The sequence below is a fragment of the Anarrhichthys ocellatus genome, unplaced genomic scaffold (assembly GCF_004355925.1).
Source record: "Anarrhichthys ocellatus isolate YVR2014 unplaced genomic scaffold, GSC_Weel_1.0 scaffold12, whole genome shotgun sequence".
Classification (NCBI taxonomy): domain Eukaryota; kingdom Metazoa; phylum Chordata; class Actinopteri; order Perciformes; family Anarhichadidae; genus Anarrhichthys; species Anarrhichthys ocellatus.
This window is the reverse complement of record NW_022280042.1, coordinates 7935610-7959955: the sequence shown is the minus strand read 5'-3', so window position 1 is coordinate 7959955 and position 24346 is coordinate 7935610. Positions and strand designations below refer to the sequence as shown.

General features: G+C 45.5%; 3 protein-coding genes across 8 annotated transcripts in view; 2 read left to right on the top strand and 1 right to left on the bottom strand.

Annotated features, from left to right (window-relative positions):
- LOC116385897 (cholecystokinin receptor-like) overlaps window positions 1-20500 on the bottom strand; it is a 34762-nt gene extending 14262 nt beyond the window's left edge. The window contains exons 1-4 of one of the 4 annotated variants that reach the window (XM_031851642.1): window positions 20183-20500; window positions 19485-19681; window positions 19334-19396; window positions 684-932 (exon numbers count right to left, since the gene is read on the bottom strand). In XM_031851642.1, coding sequence (XP_031707502.1) covers window positions 684-932; window positions 19334-19396; window positions 19485-19681; window positions 20183-20331 — 658 coding nt within the window. In that variant the 5' untranslated portion in view covers window positions 20332-20500. Of the gene's footprint in view, window positions 1-683; window positions 933-8655; window positions 9668-19193; window positions 19274-19333; window positions 19397-19484; window positions 19682-20182 lie in introns of those variants that run through there. The other 3 variants (XM_031851643.1, XM_031851645.1, XM_031851644.1) reach the window with 3 other exon arrangements.
- On the top strand, window positions 15616-19086 carry LOC116385898 (carboxypeptidase O). 3 transcript variants are annotated; one of them, XM_031851647.1, is made up of 9 exons: window positions 15777-15881; window positions 16010-16049; window positions 16147-16248; window positions 16344-16448; window positions 16529-16645; window positions 17006-17099; window positions 17619-17821; window positions 18525-18609; window positions 18707-19086. In XM_031851647.1, the coding sequence occupies exons 1-9, from the start codon at window positions 15817-15819 to the stop codon at window positions 18970-18972; spliced, it is 1077 nt and encodes a 358-aa protein (XP_031707507.1). In that variant the 5' UTR covers window positions 15777-15816; the 3' UTR covers window positions 18973-19086. The 3 variants fall into 3 exon arrangements, with proteins under 3 accessions (XP_031707508.1, XP_031707506.1, XP_031707507.1); XM_031851646.1 differs by having other exon boundaries at window positions 15633-15881; window positions 16147-16448; XM_031851648.1 differs by lacking the exons at window positions 17619-17821; window positions 18525-18609; window positions 18707-19086 and having other exon boundaries at window positions 15616-15881; window positions 16147-16448; window positions 16529-16916; window positions 17006-17090.
- Window positions 20501-21353: 853 nt separating the features above from the next.
- The window catches only part of trim25l (tripartite motif containing 25, like), a 4853-nt gene continuing 1860 nt past the window's right edge, over window positions 21354-24346 (top strand). Inside the window, exons 1-10 of the mRNA XM_031852156.1 lie at window positions 21354-22116; window positions 22440-22535; window positions 22642-22875; window positions 22965-23124; window positions 23208-23240; window positions 23313-23351; window positions 23447-23488; window positions 23595-23630; window positions 23726-23767; window positions 23889-23939. Coding sequence (XP_031708016.1) covers window positions 21487-22116; window positions 22440-22535; window positions 22642-22875; window positions 22965-23124; window positions 23208-23240; window positions 23313-23351; window positions 23447-23488; window positions 23595-23630; window positions 23726-23767; window positions 23889-23939 — 1363 coding nt within the window. The 5' untranslated portion in view covers window positions 21354-21486. The remainder of the gene's footprint in view (window positions 22117-22439; window positions 22536-22641; window positions 22876-22964; window positions 23125-23207; window positions 23241-23312; window positions 23352-23446; window positions 23489-23594; window positions 23631-23725; window positions 23768-23888; window positions 23940-24346) is intronic.

Genomic DNA, 24346 nt, shown 5'->3' with positions numbered 1-24346 from the left:
TGTTCTTCTTTAAGGATGGCTGCCCGAGGCCATCCTGTGGCTGCCTGCCTGCTAACATCTCAACTCTCAACTCTTTTTTTTCAGTAACTCTCAATTGAAAGGAATGGTGTCCTGGGAACTAAGTGCCAAAGGGATGTGTGTGTGTGTGTGTGTGTGTGTGTGTGTGTGTGTGTGTGTGTGGGATGAACGGAGCAATAAACCGAACACGCTGAAGAAGCTCGTGGAGCTTTGGTGATTGACCAGCTGTTAGCGGTTAGCTCCCAAGCTCCATCAACTGGCCCAGAGACCCAGCTCTCAGAGCCACATATTTAAATCTTTATTGAGTCACTGAATGACCTGCTCATTGTTATGTAAAATTAGATTCATTTGATCCCCGCCTGTGCTCCTGACGAATGTGACTCCATGAATGATTTTGGAAATAATGGGCCACTCAAATTAGCATTTCATTTGAATTTTAAATAGTTAAGAAATAACCTCTAGCCTGGACCTTTCTAAAGTTACCAAAATCCACCTACAAGCACCTCTGAAGCTCACTAATTAACATGTTATCTGTACAAAAAACAAAGTGTTTTATGGGGGGGGGGGGGGGGATCATGTGCAGTGACTTCCTGTTTCCAGTCTTTATGCTAAGCTAAGCAGCTGCTGTCCTTAGCTTCATACTCAGGGAAAAACCCCGTCCTCACCCATGAAGTAGGAGACTGCCTTGCACATGGCGCTCCCGAAGATGAAGTCCTCCAGGATGTTGGGGATGAGCGTGAAGGGCATGCAGAAGACGGCCATCATGAGGTCGCTGACCGCCAGCGACAGCAGGAAGGAGTTGGTGACGGTGCGCATGCGCTTGTTCAGCACCAGGACCACGACGATGAGCAGGTTGCCGAAGACGCTGAGCAGGAAGATGAGGGAGTAGAGCAGGATGCGGAACGAGTCCATCTCTGTGACAGAGAGAGGACATCATTTATTCTTCTATATAACTCCGCTGATCAATTAAAGGAAGGAAGCATGGTTGCAGAAGTGAATTACAAAGCTTTGAATTAATGGGACACGCTGAGTGAACGTGGTCTGACTTCTAAAACAGAAAATATAGAACTTGTTTCATCAAAAACCTCTGTGTTCCAGTTTCTTGTTGTCATGAGACAACACAAATAATGACTGTTCCCAGTTCGTCATAAAAGTAATTAAATAAACTGCCTGGTTGTGAAACGACTTTGGCTAGATTGACAAAAACAAACTTTCGGTTTAAAATAAAAGAACGTTTTTCCTCATTTGTGTGCAGATGTCAGTGCTTTTTCTTGTCTTCACTCCAGCAGCCCACGTATTCAATGACGCGAGAAATGATGAAATAAGACGCCGCCGTATGAAAAGGTGTGAAAATAACATCAATACACGAAGGGAACAGGCTGTATTCAGGCTGTTTACCTGGGAAATGAGAATAGTGCGCATAAGACAACAAAGTCTATTACAAGACAGAATAACAATAACAATCTTTTCCTGCCCATGTGAGCCAAATTCTAGTTAGATTAATAATACTGAGAGAAAAAGATGATGACAAACAACATGAGTGCTGAACAGACTGTGTCAGGTGGTCATATAACTCATACTGGAAAAACAAGATCAAAACGAAACATTATTTGCATCAACATCTCTAAAACTAAGTATTAAAAGGGTCTTCCTCTCTTGTCTCAGCGCCGCCACACAGCTGAGCATCGGAGAGAGCAGGACGGACCCGGCCAAAGGGGATTTGGGAATGCTTCCTTCACTCACACCGGCCTGTCACAGCGCTTCTGTGCGAGAGTGAGAGTCACCGAAGGGACAGGGCCGGGGCCGGCCGTGTGCCGCCATGACTGAGGCGGCAAGAGGTACAAATGCAGTCTTCATTAGGGCTGAATGGTGTGGAGAAAAATCTAATATCACGGTATCTTGACCAAATGCCCTCTATGTCGATATTGTGAGGTAGGGTTGGCCATTTGTGCCTTTATAAAAATATACTCACCAGCAACAGTAGCTCTATTTAATACTTTTGTACAGTACGTATTTTGCCGCTACAGCCTTACTTGATCCGATAGGACTAGTAGCTTATGGTGGCTAATGTTAGCTAACATTAGCATACTTCAGATACATATTGCTGTGTAACTGACATCATAATTGAGTCCCTTTATGGCTCATTGCGTCCTGTGCTACTGTAAAGCTAAAGCTTAGCTTTTTCATTTTAGCATAGCATTATCCTGTTATTGTGACTTATTGTGATCGTCTTGCTTTAAGGCTTGTGAAAATTTAGACGGTATACACTTTATTAATATTACATCACATGCATTAGCAACAGTATTGCTTATATTGCTTTGTGATGCTAGTTACATACAACTACAGTGTTTTGCTGTTTCCTTGTGTTCTACAGTAAGGGACATCCTCACTCATTCGTTGAGATTCCGATTTAGTTTCTGAATTAATTTCAGACGCTCCTGTGGTCCTTTACCTCCATTGGTGTTGGGGCATCTCGCCAATGGACTGCAGTTGAAAAACACTAGCCCAGTTACAGGAATGTTGACTCTTCATGTGGCATTGTCCTGTATAAATAAAATATGTACTGTTTTAAACACCCTTCTCCCTGGCAAAAGTCCTACGCTGCACCAAACATTACCTGGACCAGTATTTTACCTCTATAAAATAGTAAAAAATATGGAGGAACAAGAGGCCAGAGACAATTTCTAGTTGCATTTATCGGACAATCTGCAGAGCAACTACGGCTAAAGATAAAAGTAGCTGAGGGATTTGAACCCGGGACGCTGCAGGGAGCATGTTAATCACCTCTGCCATCTGAGAGACCCGGTCGCTCTGCCCTGCAAATATGAATTATTCTTTTGATCAGAAAATCCTCTTGACGGCTCCGAGAGCGGTTTCCTCAGCCGGGAATTGACGCCGGCGTCAAGTCAATGGGAGTAAGGTTTGACACACGCGGCGGAGATCTGCATAATCAGCACTCACTGCCCCCCCCCCCCACCCCACCCCACCCCACTGGCTCAGCAGCTTCTATTGAGTTAGATCGGGAGAGATCCAGCCGAGTGAAAATGGAATTATCTATTCAATGAGCACCGGCGGTATGTCGGGCTCCACAGCACCGGCGGTATGTCGGGCTCCACTGAGCACCGGCGGTATGTCGGGCTCCACTGAGCACCGGCGGTATGTTGGGCTCCACTGAGCCCGACGGCTGCAGGACAATTCACTTCGGTTCCTTTGACTTCCTCAAGCGTGACAGCTGCGTTCCGAAAGGCCCCCGTGCCGCAGTTGTCAAAGTGGAACATTATAGGCGTGACCCAGGCCTGGGTTATGTTAGGCCTGTTTATTTAACCTCATAAGGTCAGCAAGCATTTGGAAGTCACTCAGTGGTGGATGTGGAGTAAGAGGAATATTTTTCATGGATCACCTGATCTCATCCTGATACAGGGATCCATCTTGAGAAGGGATCACACCAGGTACGACGCAAAATCAGGCAAAGGGGCTTCCCTACTTCCTACCCCCTACTTCCTTGCTGCCTTGCTCTGACCACACCCATCGTCTTCATTTTGACCTGCACCTGTGAAGTTGCGTGACCCGCAAGTCCTGCGCAGTTTGCGGCGCTGTCGCGTTGACAATCTGTCCACAGACAGAAGTAGTCACAACCGCCTCTGTGCTGCTTCCTCGCATTCGGCCGCAATGACTCACGCCGGTAATAATGAACAGTAATAATCTCATACGCCACAACCCTGAACTCTCCTTTTAATCACAGCCTCGCCATGAGGTGGTGTTTCGTACCCAAGGCGCTGTGAGATGATGAAATGTGAAGAGACGACCGTCGGCTCCTCACAAATCTGATTTGTCCTCCTAATTACAAGCGAGCAGAAAGCATTGGAAATGAAACTGTGAAGCAGCAGACATGATTCAGGAAATGAGTCCTGTTCTTGTGGGAGTCAGTAACTGATTCGCTTTTCTCAAGTATATCTACTTTCAAACTTGTATTAACGTATTGTTGATCAATACCTGGACTGTTTCTTTCAGCAATAAATGCAACACAAATATTCGGCACTTCTTCATACTGCATGCTGTGGTTCCCCATCGTCCTCCGGAGCATGTGCATGTCTAAGAGATCTAAGAATTAACACAGGCATGCTTTACTTAAAGGCACCATGTGGAGAATGACAACCAGTCACTGTAGACATAACTTTGTGTCCCAGGAAACATCAGTGTATCTTTTAAGCTACAGATATGAATAAAACTCATTTGTGCAAACACACGATCACTGAATTCTGCCAGAATATTAGAGAAATCACTCTAACATAATGACATTTCCAATTCTACAGTGCAACTCTGTTGAGACGTTTCCAATTTGTTGTTAAAGCGATAAACATCCTAAAATTACATTTTCATTCTTGGTAGTCTCTCTTGGAAAGTCAGAGAGAAGTCCTCGAGTCAAGAGACAAACAAATCACTGGTTGACGTTTGTCACCTCATAAAACATTTTCCCATATCAAGGACAATATAATATCCCGGTGACAGCAGAGAAATGGTAGAAGTGAAAATAAGATGATCCTTGTAAATACCTTCAACACAGTAACTTGTATTGCCTTCCAAATCGCAGTAGAAGGTTGACGGCATGTCACGTATCCTCAAAGATAGGGATTGCTTCTTCCGTCTAATCTCAGAGGGGTAGCCCCACCACTGAATACCAAGACGGATATCACCTTGAGTCAGGTATGCGGATTCCCTTTTCAGGCGGAAAACATCAAACTCAATCTTTGGGCTCGGAGACAACCCGTCAGCCCTCTTCGGATCGCTCCGAACACGCATTACTGGGTCTTAACAAAGCGGTGCCAAGTAAATCCATTGACAAAAGCAATCAAGCGCCTATAGTGCTCCGCATCTGTATCGCATTCTATCACTCTGAGGTTCAGTTACTGTTACAGTCAGCACAATTAAACTCAATTAGTCTTTCCATCCGCATCCTTCCCACGAGAGGATAGTATTGACCCCTCTCTACCTTGACATTTTTGGACGTCTGGGGTCGGAGTTCGTTTGTCGAGCGCGAACGAGCTCAGCACATCTTAGATTACCCACGAAGCCTCGCCAGATATGCACTTTCGCTTCGGAACGCTATTAATTCCTCCCGATATCTGCCCCATTACCATATTGTAAGATACCAAAGAGAATATTTTAAGTTGAAAGCACAAGTGGAGGATGGAAACTTGGAGGGGCAGAACGGGTACGGCGGATAGCGCAGTAGGTGTGAGATCATGTCTATTTAAAGTTGAGCGTTTAGCAGAGTTACCGCACTTCAGTCGACAAGTTGAGTAAATCCCTGTCCACTCTGCTGCCTCTCCGATGCCTCCATAATGTAATGAAGTAAGTGTTGTAATCACCACTACAATACTCATTAAAGGAAGGGAAATCAACTATTCCGACCCTAACTTGTTGAAACTTGATTAAATGGGAGTTTCCTCATTTGCCTCGATAGAGCCTCATTTGAACAAGCACCTCGTCGCCGGGTATTACCGCGGCTGTATCTAAAGGGATTTCTTTATGGAATTAAACATTCAGCCAAGGTCGTTGTCACTTGAGTCCCATAAATCACTGAGTAAACAAAGACAGCGGTGAGGCACCGGTGTTTCCAAAGGGAGCACCATGCAGCGCAAATTACTAATTGGACTTCTTCCAGACTACAGAGACCTCAAACTTTGTGAGGTTCAGACTTCACAGAAGAATAATCAATCAGAAGTTACAGTTCGTATATATTTCAGGATCATTAAAGTTGCTCGTGGTTGCACAGGGGTCGGAGAGCCCTATAAAGCAGAGGTGTGGACTCAAGTCACGTGACTTGGACCCGAGTCAAACTCGAGTCACAACTTTGAAGACTTTATATTCGATTTGACAAAGTCAAAAAGACTTACAACTCGACTTGTACTTTAACACCAATAACTAGTGACTTCAATGACTCCATTGACTCGTGACTTTCCTTGGACTTGATTCTTTTGACTTGAAAATACTTGACGACTTCCCTTCAAAGATTAAAACGTATTGTATTTAAAAAGTGTACTACGAATCAATTAAATTCTTGAATTAACGTCCCAGCAAGTCGATATTTTTATCCCCAGATCCTTTTTTATGATTTAAGTTGCACTTGTTTTAATAAATAAAATACAAATTTTAAAAAGCATTCAGGATTTTTGTAAATTGAATGTATTCTGTTGTTAAAATGGCATTTTAACAACATTATGACTTGTTTAGAATTAAAAACTCCAAGTTTAGCAGGTGAGACTTGCCTCTCTTGAGTGGGGTGTTGACTTGGGACTTGTCAGTCTTGTCTTGGGAATTGACTTGACTTGTGACGACTAGGGAACTTGACTTGGGACTTACTTTTCTTTACTAGAACTGGACTTGGCACTAGTCAGTGTTGACTTGGTACTTGCCTGTCTTGTCTAGTGTCTTAACTTGTGACTTGAAAAAACCCCTCCTCTCTCCCTCCACCTCTGCTATAAAGCTGTGTCGTACTTGCTTTGTGTCTCGGCGAGTCACATGACGAAGGATTAACCGACGGTGAAGTTAGTCCTCCAGCATATGGAGACTGAATGATAACCCATAAACCTCCAGCCCTGCCTGCCTCCAATCCTCAAACGCCGTCGTGCAGAGGCAGGCAATTAATATTAAACTTTCGAGGACGTCTTTATTATTTGTGCTGTCTGCTCTACAGACGACACTCAACACCCTCGTAATCTGCGATAACTGTACTGTTTTTATTGAGTGAATGAGATAAATATCCAACGTCTTATTGATTTTCCTTACTGAATGTATGCTAACAAGAGGGGAGGAAATATTTGTGGATGTGTGTTGTTTCTATCTCACTAGGTCGCTTCAAATGTCTCCGATTATTTGATCTAATTCCCGTGATCATGTTATGACAGTCTACATCACCATGTACACACCCAGCGGGAAGAAGCTAATCTCCTCGACGAGAAGACTCTCCGTAGATATTACAAACTCCTGAGGCGTCCCTCCACTCTTACTGTGCATACAGTGCATGCCTTCTCTGCACTAACAAGAGCCCTAGGGCTGCAGGAGTCTGCAGTCTGTGTCCTGTAACTACAGACCTCAAATGATATCATGCATTTACATTCTAGGAGGGGTCACCTGTGTTTTTGTTGACGTCTCTGCATTTTGGCACCATCAAAAGTTAGCAGTGTACCGTCAACTATCACCGGACGACTTTGATACCGGAGACGAGTTTAAAACGTCACGATTCTCAGGCTAGTTAAGTAGGAGCGCCTTTTTCTCTATGATTACCAAGCGGGCACACGGGTGTTTATTCGTGGTGGTTGTTTGAAATATGATTCAAGAGTTGATTTAAGAGTTGTGTAAGTGGACGTTAAAGGTCTAAACTTCAAGCGTCTCTAGCCGTTAGTCAGGAAGTGTTTGCAGCCTTTTGTAAAGACGAGGGTTCAAATATTGAGAGCGACTTATGTATGTAAGTATTTAGTCTAATGAAGGGTTTGTCACCCCGGAGCTTTCGAGCCAAGGATGAGAGCAGACAGGAGGCTCCCTCGGCCTGAAGGGAGAAAGGGTAAAAAAAAAAAAAAGACGACTGTTTGCGCGTGTCGCAGAGGGCTCGAGGCGGAGGCAGCGATCCGTCAGCGCGGCTCGGTTCTACGGTTGAGCCCGATGTGCCTCCTGTATAAGGTCAATAAAAGTAATGCAGCACAGAAGGCGGGAACGCCTGTGAATAATTTAGTGGGGGAAGATTTTTTTCTAAAATCTTCTGCAGCAGCGTGGGGGGGGGGGGGGGGAAAGAAATAAAAAAAATCAAAGAACCCTCGCCCACGTTCAGACCTCAATCAGCCCTTATTTTCCATATGGTGTCCCGATAGGAGACGAAGGGCCTCATCTTCCTCTGTTGTGTGTGGGGGGGTTTAATCTCCTCAATGTGCAGTCAGCAGTTTGAGAATTATACACCAGAAAAATCAACATTCAGGATTAAGACAGCTTCTCACACACACACACACACACACACACACACACACACACACACACACACTGATGCAGAGTGAAGCGCCTGTATAATTGGTCTGCTCGGTGATGGATTGCACACAATGAGGCTGAGGAACTTGATTTAAACACAACTCCTGATAGCACCTCTTTTTTTTTTTTTTATATATACTGTTTTGCAGGCAGGGAGTGGGAAATACAGGAGGATCTGTTAGAAAATAAAAGTGTTTTTTTTGCTGTTTGTGTTGCAAACGTAATATTTGTGATGAAATCACCGTAGGGTCTGCTGATTACATTCTTAAGCAGGCAATCAGTCAGGTGGCAGTTTTGTAGTTGGAAGCAAACAATATTATCAATCGGAAAAATAAAAGCATCCTTTCAACCAAGGGGTTTGGCGCTTTTATTTTGTAGGGCATATTTACAGATATGCACTTGTTTTCTTTTTTTTGTCCTAGTATCAACACACTATTTATAAAATATAATTAAGACACAGTTTGGGGCCAGATTTTGTCTTTTTTTTTTTTTTTTTTTGGCCCGATGGAAGCACTTCCATCTGAAGCATGAATACAGTTTCACAGCTCAGCTTGGGTGATTCATGAGCGACAGCTCGGCGTAAGGATGAGAGGATGAGGAGAGGATGATGAATCCTACCTTTGCCTCCTCCGACTGGTCTAGGGAGGACGGATCCGTTCTGGCAGCTGACATTGTAGTCGCCAACTTCCACGCTGAGGTTGCCCTGCTCCGCACAGCCCGCCGTCACCATCTCCAACACTGCGCTCGCGTTCGCCGCCGGCAGAGGCAGAGCCATCCTCCCTCGTGCGACAGGACGAGTGTCAGAAGTACTGTTTAGCGTGCACCCTGCGCGCTGTTCGACACCGGAGCCGGCGTTGGAATCAATTAGCCACCGTCGCGTTTATCTTCAGGCGTCGTGGAACTTGGAGAAACTGGAGTGTGCTATTTTGAAAAAAAAATAAAAAATAAAAATAAAAATGATAACCGGACCGTGAGAAGTTAATCAGCGCGCGGTCGCGAGGGGAACACCCCGTGAAGTGAAGCGCAGCGCAGCGCGCACAGCACCGGACTGTGAAGGAATGAAGCTGCTGCTAAGGCAACTGAGGAGCTCTCTCTCTCTCTTCTTCTCTCTATCAATATCTCTCTTTCACACACTCCTCCTCCCTCCACTCTCTCTCTCTCTCTCTCCATTCAGCTCACGACTGTCACTGTACAATTCAGTCACAGCTACATGAGCAGCCTTCTTATTTGTATAAAGCTGTGAGGTGTGGTGACTTCAGGCTCACCTCTTTGAACGAGTTAAAATTGCAATTTTTTTTCTAAGTGACAGCCTAAGTGAAATATAAAATGTGTCAAAGCCCACATCTTTTATCGTCTTTGCATCTCTCAGCTCATGCTTTTGACCTTAACAACAACGGCACCTTTTACTGCTGTTAGCTCGTTTTTAGCAGTTACAGCAGTGGCGGGCCGTGCATTTTATGCCTGGGCCTTCTGTGCTGTCCTACTACAGTTGAACAGCTACGGTGCAGATACATGAATCCGTGCATGACGGGTCGCTGCGTCCTTAACGGACAGTGCATAGTCAAATCAATGTAATTAACACAATGACAAGAACAAAGTCATAAGAACCAGTCACATATATTCATATCAATCCAGCAAACCTGCAGCGGATCCACGCATTCCACCACACAACAGCACGAGCCATTCAAATATTATTCATAAAAACGACACGATAGACAAATGAACAGTAGTAACGTTATTGCAGATGTAAAAAAAACAAACGCAGTTTGTCACTTACCGAATGCTGAGGTAATAAATCAAGAGAGAAGTAGAGTCATTTTCTCATAGACTTCTATACAACCAGAGGAGTCGCCCCCTGGTGGACATTAGAGAGAATGCAAGTTCAAGGCCCTTCTGCATTGGCTTCACTTCCCAGAAACAAAGGTGGCTGCCTGTGCCTTGTAAATGCTTAGACCAGCTCCCACCCTCAGTTAGCAGTGTTGTTAGAACTCATCTTTCAATGTATTGTTTTAATTTCATGTACCGTTTCGGCGAATCGATAAAAGAACAATCTCTTTCTGTCACGTAATGGATGCTGTCAGTTCCTCCAGATCTTGCACAGGGGAGACACATAATCAGTGGGACAAATAGCCGCAATTCTACAAGGTTTAGAGGAAGGTACCGGCTACCTTTTTCTTAAATTGTCTGGTGATTTAAAGCAGACGATGGTACCATGGTTACAAATTGTTGTTTTTTTGGCACAGGAAAAGATATTACACATCCTGTTCACACTTTGGTGAGTGTCACTGTTGTTTACGCTTCTGTTTCAAAATGATTTTGTTTTAAACGGGAGAAAGTCTGATATTTTTCCACTGTTAGATTTTCCATTTGGCCGCATGGCCCACCTGCAGGCCTCCTGATGTGCGGCGTGATGGCTTTGTTTGTGGGGAACATTCGCCTCTGGCTTTAGCTTGTGTGTAACCACTTGAGAAAAAGGATACTGATGCTTTGGGTGGGGGGGGATTAGTTTGCACTGTGGGGGAGGAGGGCTCCACTATTTGTGTTTGGGATTTGTTCGATGGTTGCTGTCAGTCCCGCTGATGGTTTAACAAGCGAACGCTGCCACTGTTGTTGCTGCTTTCATACCGCGCTTGCGTGGGAGGTGTGTGTGTGTGTGTGTGTGTGTGTGTGTGTGTGCTGCTCCATCTTTGCCAACATGTGCTGGTGTTTCGTCCACGTTTTTTACAGCTTATTAAAAGGAATGCCAAAAGTCGCTCCCTCCCGCTTCCTCTCAAAACCTACGATGTTCTTTGGTGAGATTGCCAGCGTCTCCACATTGATTTTTCGCTGTGTCTACATGCTGGCCATGAGCAGCATGTCTGACGAGATGGGGGAACCATTCACCTTCTGATACTCAAGGGTGTCAGAACATCCTGCTCCAGTAGAGGCATTTTATTTTTTTTTAGTGGAACTGAAAATCTTTGTGGAGAAATCCACCGAAGCAAAAAGCCGCTCTGGTAAATCACTAAAGCTTGTGATTTGCATAAGAGGGAACAGTGAGTCCGCCCATTTAAAAAATAAATTCACGGGTGCCCCAGGACAGCGCTGTCAATACTGATGAACAAACACCAATCTCTCCGAAAGCTAGAAACGGGAGAACTGCAACTTGACTAAAAACGGATTGCTCGCAGCATCGGCAGTGGAATGGTGCATGATTATATTGCCTGAACAACTTTGGGACGCCATAATAAAATGAGTGGAACTTGGTAAAAAGATTTTCAAAATGAACAGGAATTACAATTCCACTGTAGATTAGGCGTGTGTTATTGAATAGATCAGCCCCATTGTCACTGATGCAAGACACCGAACCCCAAATTGCTCCCGAAGGCTGTGCCATCAGTGTGTGAGTGGATGTCCTTGGTGGATTCCGGTTTGGAAAAACCTTGACCTGCCGACTCAGATTTTCTTTCTAAGAACTATAATTAACAGCAAGGCTCCAGAAGGATTTAGTTTACTTACACTGTAAAATGATGGAGCATTATCCCGGTCCATGAAGGCATTATAATCACAACAGTGATCACGTGTCTCATTATCATGAGCGTATTACCTCCTCGTGTTAAGTGCAGACAGACAGGTCGTTGAACTTTCCCGTAAGAGAAAAGAAAAGTACCTCAATAGGACTCCTTGACCTTAGGTGTGTGTCTTTGACATGAAAAAAAACCTCCTTTGTTCACCCGAGGATATTCTCCCAATCCTGTGATGTAATTAGCACACGGACTGGAAAAGCTGGCCCGGGTCTGTCCAAAGGTCAAAAAATGATTGCATACCAGCACCTCTAAAGCTCCCTAATTAACTCCAAGTGTCATCTTTACATTTCTGAGTCAGGCTAGCTGGTTTGCCCTCGCTGCCAGTCTTCCAACCGTCTCCTCGCTGTAGATTCGGGCTACTTTACGGAAAAGTTGGACATTTTGAGGAACGCACTTAATTTGCTTTGTTGCCCGAGAGTTAAACGAGAAGATCGATTACACTCTCGTGTATCTCCTTCAAGTACGTCAAGCTAGCTGTGTTCCCCTGTTCTCCTGTCTTTACGCTAAAATAAGCGAACCCTCTCCTGGCGCTAGCTTCATACTTAATAGAATCCCTTTTTATTGTCATATACATATACACGAAATTTGACTTCTGCATTTGACCCATCCCTGTATATAGGGAGCAGTGGGCTGCCCGGGGGTTCAGTGTCTTGCTCAGGGACACGTGACACATCCCAGTCGAGGATCGAACCGTTGACCCTGCGGTTACCAGACAACCCTCTTAAGCCAGTGAGCCAAGGTCGCCCCCCCATGGACAATAACGGACAATAACGAGCTTTTATACAATGTTATTTTTGATAGATGCCTGAAATTAACATTTTGTTCTACAATATAAAATACGTTGGTAAATACCCCTCCAGTGAAGCTTTTTACGTGTTTTAGAAAAGGCGGTTGCTAACAATTGGCTAAATGAGACTACAAAACATCATCACGCCGACAGGTGTAGTTTGTTTACAGCTTAACATTTAGCATTTGAGATTCAAATATCATAAAAGTGGTGATCATTAATGAAAATGGTCTTGCTGAGCAAAGCTTGTAAGTATCTTACATTTGTGTTTGTCCACACCCCAATGACCCTCAGGGGATGTACGCACCAGAAAAAAGTCGGCGGTGAGCCTCTGCTCTGCAGTCTGTCCCGATGTTTACGCAGCTCTTTCCCCACGCATGCACTCTCCAAGTTAACTCGTAAAACCATGAGTCCGATGCTGAAGTAAACTGCCGGAGTGATCGTAAAAAGTTGGATACAAAACTGTCAGGTGATTTGCAACGATGATTTGTGAGCTGAACTTCAAAGAAGATATACTACAAAGTGGAATATCTTATACTTAAATTGGAGCGTTTTTGACGTTGCAGAGCTCTCCGCCATTGTCCGTTGTGAACGTTGTTGCCACTACCGCGTTGCATTGTGGGATATCCATGCCAGCGTAGTGCCCAGTGTTGTGCACACTAATATTTCACCAGAGATATTATGCAATATGTGCTCTATTGGTTTCACATAAAAGTTGTGGACGTACAAAATATCACATACTGTTTTAGCGTACTTGTATGGAATTTCAGGTGCAACCAGTGAGCGCGTGAAGTAGCAACACATATCTAAATTAATCTCTATTCCCCGGGAGACATCTCTTATCTCTAAATCCAAACTTCAAGATGCTATCAGTGGCTTTAAAGACGCCGACATGCCTTGAGCTTGTGTCTGAGTGCAGCAGAGCGGCCCGCCTCTCTCCCACGAAAGCATTAGTGCTTTCATCCATCATTATGAAGGAACAGCCCATAATGTGCGCTTTGAGTTGTGCACACAGCACCAGATCTGAGACAGGTCTCGCCTCCCTATCTCACGAGCAGCTTATCAATAGACAAGATGCACATGTCAGCAAAGGAGTGGGAACAAAGACTGGAGTTGCTGAGGCTCAGGTAACATGTCGGGGGTGTAGGCAGACGGAGACAGATAGAGCTCTGAATAAAGGAAAGACTGCACTCCGACACTAATCCATCTCAAAGGTCTAGAGAAGCGGGGAACATGAATGAATAGTTGACATGCTTTCCTTTTTTATTGACAACTTAAGGTGATTTACTCCCATTGATAGTCTGTAACTGTCATTGTACTCTGGGTGTCTCTGATTATCTTATGCTACAGATTCGACCTGATCTCATCATTGCACTGACATCTGCTGGTGAGGCATCACATGAAGGATTCCTACAAACCACCTCGTCTGTCTGCACGAAAGCAGACCTCGCTAGAGTGGCAGCACATTTATTTTTACATTCAAACGTGCCCGAGTTAAAGGTTTTTTGTCCATCGAGAGCAATGTCAACTTTTTACTGCCTAACAATAAATCGCATGCTCGGACTCCGAAATCCACTCTGTGCTTATTACTAAAAGTATGAAGGTTTTACTGCAGTGCAGCAATGGAATCACAATGTACAAAGAAAGGGGAGGTGGGAGAAATGCTGCTGAGTGTTTTATTCTTTGCAGCATGACAGCGCAATGTACTGATGCAGAGAGGTACAGTCATTACAATCTTCATTTACCTGTATGAATGTAGATCAACTGTAAAGTCAGACTCTAGACCTCATCAACAGAAGAACGGCATATTCAGTGAATCATTGAATATGCTGTTCTTCTGTTAAAAAAAAGGAGATGATCACTCTTTACATGGCTAATAGATTCACTGATTTATATCCATGGATGTATAAAGAGAACTGGACACAGCTTTCGAGTATACAATTACCCGGATCTGTCCGGCGATCGTCCGCATTACGGGCCCGTAGAGCTGGCGCTCCAGCGGTTCCTTTAGCCCCGCCTCCCAGCATCGTGACATTTCTCCAGCAGCTACAGAAGCTTCTCCACAATCATCAGAAGAACTGGACAGTCTGCCTGAGCAGCAGTAGCAACCACAGCTGGGAAAACAAAATCTAAAGACTGCATCACAGACGATCTTTAGGAGATCTGAAGACCTGAACGAGGACTCTTCAGCGATACCATTATAGCTTGTTATTCTCAAAATGAAAACCTGGATTAGACTGAGCCTACAATGTCACGCAGTCCACCTGAGCTCAGTTGCTGTTGACCAGCAACATTTCAGCCTCACTGATGAATAAAACATTGTTTTTTCCCCTCGAGTATATTACAAAGACTAAATTCTTACGTGTTTTAAATGCCAAAGAAGCTATTGTTGGACTCTATCACAGGTGCTGATATGTCAAAGCATGGAAAACAAGATAACACAAGGCTTCATTTCCAGATAATGATCTTATATAACCACCGTGCCATGTAATTAGTTAAGCACTGATATAATGATTAACAGTTACCTAGATAAATACTAGTAATGTGAAACTATAGACGAGTTTGCATGCCTGAGGTCAAGCCATACATTTCAAAAATATTAGCATATAATAAAAGTTTCAGGTAACAAAGACTGTTAAGAGTCTACAGCCTTGTGTACAATGACGATGCTAACATGTTGACGTTATGGAGACATAAATTTTACCATCTAGCTAAGTGTCATGTTAGTGTGCGCTCAGTGGCAATGCTAAAATGTTGATGTTCAGCACGTAATGTTTACCATCTAGTTTAGTTTATGTCTTTGACTTAATGGCGCTTATCTAATCTTCTCCCTCTTCTATTCTAGAAACATGTTCTCTTGTGTTTCCAGAGCGCAAGGACTGCTTATGAACTACACGATGTGTCATGTGAGTTCATCTGGTGTTCCTGATTAGTCCTGCCTGTCATGAGTTTTGACAGGCAGGACTAAATATCACCTGCTCTGTAATTTGTTGACCGCGAACAGCCCCGCCTTCAAATGCCCTCCGGTGCTCCACTAATAAGGGAAGAAAAGAGTGAGCTGGAGTGGATGCGTTTTAAAAAGTCAGCAGTATAGAAACACATGCGGTTAATTTAGTGTAACTGAATGTCGCTGCCCTCTATTTTTATAGCTATTGTTTTATGAATTTGTAAACCGTCTGACCTTGATTAATATTTAGCGACTAATAACATATAAAAAAAGAAAATCATGACCAGGCTAAAGGATGTAAAGTCAAGGCTATCGGCTGCGATTAATCACTAACCAGCTACAACGATAGCGTGTGGGCTGCCGCTGGTCCATGGCGGAGGCAAAGGTGCGTCTTTATCTGATGGACGACTTCTATAAAGCCTCGTACCATCCGGAGGTCAGGAGTCTCAAACGAAGGAGTTTACGTTCACAACGTGACGATGCTGAGCTCTGTACTGAGCCTCGTGGTGCTGCTTTCAGCGACGGGAGCAGCCACAGTAGAGAGGTGAGTTTTCATTCATAAAAAGACACACTGTGCTTTAACACTGACTGACAGAAGGCCTTTTGCACAAATAAAGCATGATATCAATGAGGTGGGACGTACTTCTCACGTATTTTTGCTGTGCGCAACAGAGTGGAGCACGACTACTACAAATATCATCCCATGCCGGCGGTGAGAAGGCCCCGATCGCCGCTCTGACACACCTCACTCTGACAGACCACTACGCTCACACACACACTCTGATGCGTAATGCGTTCCACTCCTGCAGATCACCGACTGGATGGCTCAGGTTGCGAAGGACCACCCCGATGTCGTGACCGTCGTGGAGTACGGACAGACGTACGAGAAGAGGACCATCAGCTTGCTCAAGGTCAGCCGACTTTGTATTTTGTTGAATTCAGATCAGAAATGCTTGTTTGTGTTGCGTGGCTGCCTGATGAGAAGCTCTATGAATGTGTCTTCCAGATTGGCCTGAACACTGGGGAGGAAAAGAAAGCGATCTGGATGGACTGTGGCATACACGCCAGAGAATGGATCGCCCCGGCCTTCTGTCAGTACTTTGTCAGACAGGTATGAGACACGTGATCATTTAAAAATGACTTTTTTTTGATGTAATTGATTCCAAAACGTTCCCCCCCCCCTCAAATCAGATCCTGCAAGCGCACAAAACAGACCCAAAAATGCAGGAGATGCTGAAGAACATGGACTTCTACGTCACCCCGGTGCTCAACATGGACGGCTACATCCACACCTGGAAGGACAACACAGTCAGTGCTCGCGTTTTGACGGATTCTAATCAAATTACTTTTCACGGGGGGGTTCTGAGCTGCGCCTCCGGCTCTCGAGCCTCAGATGAGCGGGATATGCGAGGACGGCGGTCTGTTAAAGAGACGGCAGCTAAGTTACAGCGAGCCACGATTCAATCAGGGAATAAATTGATGTCTGGTGCTCAGCATGACCCAAGTAGAAGATCATCTCATTTTCAAAATAAGTTGGACGGAAAAATGATATCAAACAGCAATCCAAGGCAGCACTGAAGTATGTTTGAGTGCCCATTTTGAATCCTACTAAATTGATAGAACAAGCCCAACCGGCTGATGTAATTGACGTTTTCTTTTCCCCCGTAGACTCGACTGTGGAGGAAGAACAGGTCACCGGGACCTTCGGGCTGCAACTGCACCGGCGTCGATCTCAACCGCAACTTTAACGCCAACTGGGGCAGTGAGTGTTGTTGTGGTTCTCCATCTCCTTATTCATGCAACCTGTTGCCTCGATAATAAGCAAGTTTGTGTCGCAAACCCCAAAATGTCCCTGAAACAGTCTCATCCATGCACATTTGTTTTAAAGAGCGGTCTTAAGCGCTGAAAACGCTGGATCCTACAATTCCCACAATGCAACCCAGTGCCATAAATACCCACAGCTCTCAAAATCCCAGTTCTTAACATTCTTAATTTTTCTACGCATTGCATTGTGGGACAGCAGTATCTACCGTCAAGTGAATTCAGTGTGTAAACAGACATCTTTGACTTAAAGCTGACGCTATACAAACGTGAATCTACCACATGAGCGATACCCAATCAGTGCGTTGTATTGACTCAATGTCTCATGATGCTCTTTCACAGGCCACAGTGGCCAAAAGTCCGCTTCAAACATAAATGTTTGCACACAATTATATTGACGTTAGCTTATAGAGTTATTGTGGCGATACTACTGCATTTGATTCTTTGGCTGCTCTCACAGCGATCGGGGTGTCATTTGACTGCTGCTCCAACATCTACTGCGGGAGCCAAGCCGCGTCCGAGCCCGAGGCCCAGGCCGTCACTTATTTTGTGGGAAGCCGGAAGGAAGACTTCCTGTGTTTCCTCACCATCCACTCCTACGGCCAGCTGCTCCTGGTTCCCTATGGACACCCCAACTTCACCGCCTCCAACTACAATGAGCTGGTACACACGCAGACGTGCACGTTTTGACACATGAGTGTATGCAGATCACAAAAAACAAACAAACAGTGGAAGTGGGACAACCTGTTACAAATACGTCTGTACTCACGGTCCGGGATTGAATATTGTGCGTACAGAACGTTTGAATGGCGCATTGCCAAAAACCACATCTCGTTTGTGTCACACGAACACACTCCAGAGAGCGGTCGGTCCTCATCTGCCCAGAGCAGAGCGGGAGGAAGCTGTGAAGCGTTGACAGTGGGGAAACGAATGGCTGGTTGCTGATTGGATAGGGAGGCCGATGCAGGTAACAACCCACTGGAGCCCAAATTATGCTAATCGGGATTACGTCCAGCCGTTCTCTTGGGCTTCAGTATGACTTTAGCCGAAGGGGGGGATGGAACCTGGAGCGGGATTGGTTCATAAACACAGAGACGCTTGAATTGATGTGAGAACATCCGGTCAGGTCTTCTGTGTGTTTGTTTTTAAAACATTACTATTGGCTGAAATATCAGATTTGTTAAAAAACTCTTTCATATCAAAATCAGCGTCAAAAATCCCATTATCTTTAGACCAGAAACACAAACCTGAAATCTGCATTTCCTGCCTTGTTTTTTTGTTCATCAGTGCACTCAATACTAGTATAAACCTGCAGCATAGATGCTTCCGATGACTGTATGATGAAAGCGAACGTCTGGTTCCTCAGATGGAGGTGGGTTTGGGTGCAGCAGACGCCATCAGGAGGGTCCACGGGATGAACTACACCGTAGGGACCTCACCGGCCGTGTTGTGTAAGTCACCGCCGGTCCTCGTCGCTCTCAGCCGTGCAGGGCAGCGTGGCTCCGAGGGACGGAACGGTAAAAACTCTGTGCCCTCTTTTTTCTACAGACCCCAACTCCGGTTCATCCAGGGACTGGGCTCGGATGCTGGGGATCCCCTTCTCCTACACCTTTGAGCTGAGGGACAAAGGGACGTTCGGCTTCGAGCTCCCGGAGGATCAGATCCAGCCGGCGTGCGAGGAGGCCTACAGCGGAGCCCTGCACATCATCACCTACGCCCACGACAAGACCTTTAGTGGTGCCGTGGCAACCGCCGCCGCAACCCTGTGGACCATGCTGTTAGCAGTGGGTGTCACCGGCAACACCCTGATGTGAGGAGGGGAAACTGACCTGCACGGCTTTCAGCTCAAGCCATGACATATAAATAGCATTATCTTGTGCCAAAATGTAAAAAAAAAAAAAAAAAAGAATAAAGATCTTTAAAATGTGCCATTTTTCTTGTGTTGATGTGTTTACTTTAAACATTGTGAAGCCCATTACAGTATGTACCATAATAAAAGAACATGATGTTTGAGAAAAAGAACTTGTAAACCAACCAGTGATGTGAAACAAAGAGGTATGTCTGTTCTATCCCAAGGATCAATGTTTCCCAATGAAACAAGGCCGTTTCAAAGCTGAGTTTCAGCACTGCGTGTCCCTGTGATCCTGAACGGCTGGAAGCCTTGCTGTCTCAGACCTGCTAGGGGAAAGAAGAGCTGCTCCTCTGGAGGAAACCGGTCCCACGGCGTCCACGCCCAACCTGGGAAAGGAAAACAACCACGCACACTGCTCAGTTAGGTAGGACTCTTCTCTTTTTCTGCTTTTAAATCTCGCTCTGCTTCACATACCCTCGTTCTTCTCCGGCTCCAGGTTCTCTGGCTCTCCTGACTGCTTCCGGTCCAGCTCTCCCTGCATGATAATGGTGACGTAGTGGTACTGCTCCTCCAGTCTGATGGAGTTCATCACCGAGGCGAAGCAGACGTCTACCAAACGCACCCCTGCTTCCTCCAACACCTCTCTGTGAGCACACCCCTCCCACGTCTCCCTTTCAATGACACAGAAATGAGTGCGTCACATCCACTGGAAGTCATCCATGTCATGTACATTGAGGAACACATTTAGTCTCCTGCCTCTACTCACCTAACCTCAATTTGCTTTAAGATGACCCAAAATGATTACCCAGACTCACTACCTCAAACCAAACTGCCTTTAAAAAAATGGCAAATTAGTCTTTATGCACACTTATTTAGCAAACACGTGTAACAATGCAAAGTCAGAACATGTCTTCATATTTGCTGAACACTTGGGGGGAAGTCGGCATATTGATAACTGGCGTAGACGTTTTTTAGTTTGTTGTAAGTTCACTCTTAATGACAGAAAAACACATCATAGTGAAAGCCGTAAAGTGTATGTAATGATGCAACAGCCGTCGGCTGTTTATGAATGAAGGCCAGTTTTGAACGTTCGTGAACGGCCTTACGTTATATAGCCGTGTCAGATTTATGAATGGGGTTAGCCAACCGCTGTAGCTGCATAAGTTACGTACCCAAACTCCAAGTGGCCCCCGGGGAGCTGGTACGTCCCGTGGCCTATTGGGCTCTTCCGTTTCCCCAGGAGAACACAGCCGGGGTGGGCCGAGTCTGTCACCAGCACCCCGACCCCGACTCCTGGACGTCTCACGGTTCTATCTGACATCTGGGCCACTCAGAAGTGACACAGCGTTAGCTAAACACACCGTTGGTATACTCAGTAGTAGCTATCTGGGAGGTACGAGAGGATTCATTTACAGCACTTCCGTCTTCGTTTTTTAAAGAAAAAAAAAATCGTTGGGTAGACCAGGCCCTCTCTTGCTGTCTCTACTTTGGTACATTAACGTCTTCTTTGGTTCAGACTTATAGGGTGGCAACAATATAATGGTATATAAGTTGCAGATATTCCACATTATACCGTCTTAATTGTTATATTTAGCTGGTTATCTGAATTGGCTGCGCTGTAGATGACAAACACTCTTTGGCTTCAGGGCGCTTCAGCAGCATGACCTCCATAACTTCTAGAATTGGTTATTTCTTCACATAATGGGCAATAATTACATTTAAAAGCGGCAGCTGTAGCCACTAAACATTGGTGTAACACTGCCACCTAGCGACACGATTTGCTAAGTGTATATCTATTTATAGTAGGTCTATATTACGATAACTGTTAACTGGCTGCAATCACTGCTTTTAGCTCACTTGGCTTTGATAGATACAATATAGGCCTTTCTTAGAAAGGAGGAAGAAGAAGAGGCATTTCACATCATTTATTTTCTAAATAGGACTTTATTCACAGTTAAGTCTAAGAGTTAAACCAAACTTGAATTATTGGGACACTAATTTCACACATTTAATTTGACAATCTCATCATCGAAAGGTGCTCTGACACTCACAGTTCCTTGTATAACTTTTGTCATATTAAGAATATTTCCAGCACGTACATTCTTATCTACTTTACTGAAGTAGGACTTTAAATGCTGGATTTATTTCTTGCTTGTAACAGAGCATTGTGACATTGTAGTATTGGTATGTTTACTAAAGTAAAAGATCTGAATACTGAATACACCACTTGTTTTTTGTGCAATGATAAAATGATCAGTCCATTCACACACCTTTAGCAGTTTTCCACCTACACCCGTTTTCCCCGCTAGACCTGCCCAGTGGCTCTGGCCCCGCCCCGCCCGCCCAACCTCTCCCTGCTCTCACCTCGAGAGACAGAACGTTCTTCCACGTCAGTCCAGACGAGGCTCACCTCCTTCACAGCTCTGCTCGGAAATTTTCTCTCTCTATCCTCTCCTGTCTCTTCTCCACCGCCGGCATGAGCGCTAAACTGTGGACTGAGGAGCAGTTCAACTGCCCCGTGTGTCTGGATCTCCCGAATGACCCGGTCACCATTCCCTGCGGCCACAGCTACTGCATGGGCTGCATCAAGGACTACTGGAGCAAGGACGACCCCAAGGGGGTCTACAGCTGCCCCCAGTGCCGAAAGACCTACAGCCCCAAGCCCTCCCTGTCCAGGAACACCATGCTGGCCGAGGCGGTGGAGCAGCTCCGCAAAGGGGCCCTCAAGGCCGACGTGCGTGAATCCATGCGGAGCACCCGCTCCTCGTCCGGATCCAAAGGGAAGTCCTCCTCCTCCTCCTCCTCCTCGGCGGTGCCGTGCGACTTGTGCAAAGGGGAGCCGCAGGCGGCGGTCAAGAGCTGCCTGTCGTGCATGAGCTCGTTCTGCGCGGCCCACCTGAAGCCCCACACCAACAAGAAGGCCCTGAGGGCACACGAGCTGATCGCGCCCACCGCCAACCTGGCGGAGAAGATCTGCACCCAGCACAAGTACCTGCAGGAGTTCTACTGCCGCCAGTGCAAGATGTTCGTCTGCTGGCTGTGCACCAGCAACCAGCACAAGGGCCACGAGTGTGTGTCCACCAAGGCCGAGCGCCTGGAGAAACAGGTACCTTGAATAGAAAGTACAGGCAGCTGTTTTTAGAACAATACTGTGTGCTGCATATCACCATATCACCTGACCGTCCATTGTTCAGCCTGATGGGTTTCTGTGTCTTCGAGGGTGTCGTCCTCTCTCTTTTTGTGTGTCTCCGTGGCTCCAGCCGGGCTGAGGACATTCCTTACTGCATTCCTGTCCAATCATAACGCTCCACCCTGTCACGTTGTCCTCTGTGACACACACACACACACACACACACACATGGCTGTTTCCTTGTTGTTTTTCCCATGAGTTGGATATTGGATATTGTTTCCTGTGTGCCCCTCCTGCAGAAAGTGCTGTACGAGATGCAGACTGAGAACCAGCAGAGGCTGAAAGACCGCGAGCAGGAGCTGAAGGACATGAAGAAGATGATGGATGGGATGAAGGTTGGTCGGTTGTGCTGATGTTTGTAATCTCAAAACAAGAATTTCCCATAAACCCTTGCGGTAGTTGTTTCAGATATTAATCAGACCACCTCCTCCTCTCTCCCAGCGTTCCGCAGACCGGGTGCACGGCGACACGGAGCAGGTGCTGGCGGAGCTGCAGCGCTCGGTGGAGCGTCTGCAGGAGCTGCTGGAGGAGGTGCTGGACCAGGCCGGCCTGGAGAAGATGGGACAGGCCCAGGACGTCGTCGACAGCCTGGAGGCCGAGGTCAAGGAGCTGAGGAGGAGGGAGACGGAGATGCGGGACCTGGTGCGCTGCGAGGACCACATCCACTACCTGGAGGTAGGCCGGACCGTGGAGACGGAAAGAGTCAATCAAACTACTACACGTGCCACCCCTGACACTAAACCAGCCACCATGTTTTCTCTCAGGCGTGCGAGGCCATATCAAGCCCGCTGGAGTCGGGGGACCTGCCCGCCGTGACGGTCAACCCCGAAGCGTCCTTTGAGCCCGTGCGGGAAGCCATCCTGGACCTCAAGGACCGCGTGGAGGACCTGTGCAACCAGGAGCTGAGCAAGATCACCAAACAAGGTCCGTCACCAGAGTCTCACCTCGCTTGGTCCCGCCTCTGTTCACGTCCTATCTTTCATCTAATCTCGTCTGTTCTCTTCCAGTCAACAACACCACTCTGTTCACGCTGAAAGACTGTAAGTTCCAAACATTTTGACATGAAAACAAAAGCGAGTCGTCTTTGCTTAACTTCCTCTTGTCTTATCCAGCCAACCGGAGCGCAGGGTCGAAAGCAGGGATTTTAAAATGTGAGTTTGTTTCTTTATTTTTGAATAAATATGAGAGGATTCCTGAAAGTGGTTATTTCATAAAAACTCATTTCCTCCTCTTTTCTTTCCTACAGTGTTTGGTCTGGGCTCTCGCAACACAAACAGCCGCCCTCCAGGTACGTCCAGTGTCTTCAAGTCTTCATCTTATCCACCATCACGACATCGCATCATCTTTAATATAAATCAGCGTAACGTATACATGATTTCTGTCTCGTCTCACAGCCTCTCCCAGCATCTCGCGGAGCGCAGACAGACGAGGTGATGCCAACTGACATGTGACAATATTGGAAAAAAAACAAACAAATTCAACTTGCACTCCCTGTTAAACAGGATGTTCACATTGTGTCTTTCAGGTATCAAGAGTCAAGACGTGAGGAGCAGGGACGCTCCGCGAGGTGAGGCTGTGTGAAAAACAAACTAAATTAACCTCAAACCTGTGAGTCGCTACCACGGATGGAGCAGTAAAAATGTGTGTGTGTGTGTGTGTGTTTAAAATATGCTTCTTCCTTGTAGCAGGAAACACGAGCTCACCCAGAGACAGACAGAGGAGAGAGGAGAGAGAGACAGGTGACTTCCTTACTGCAGGAAATACTGAGAGTAAACATACTGCCAATGCTTATAGCACTGCATCATTATAAGCATTCATTAATATTCATGAGGCTTTAAAACAATAATCAGAACACATTATAAAGCATTTTGTAATGATTTACAAGGTCAAGTATCATGACTTCATAGTTCAGTCACTTTTTTATAGTGTCATAGGATCATAGTGTTTTATAATCTTCATAGTTGTAATACATTGTTTTCGTAACTAATAATAATCACTGTTATAATGCATTATGTGATTATAAGTTACTCTATGTAGTTGCATTGTTTGCTTTAAATAACATTAAATATATGCAAGAACTTCAAAATCAATGTGATTATAATGCATTGTTAAAATGATATAATCTATTATAACAATGGGAATTATA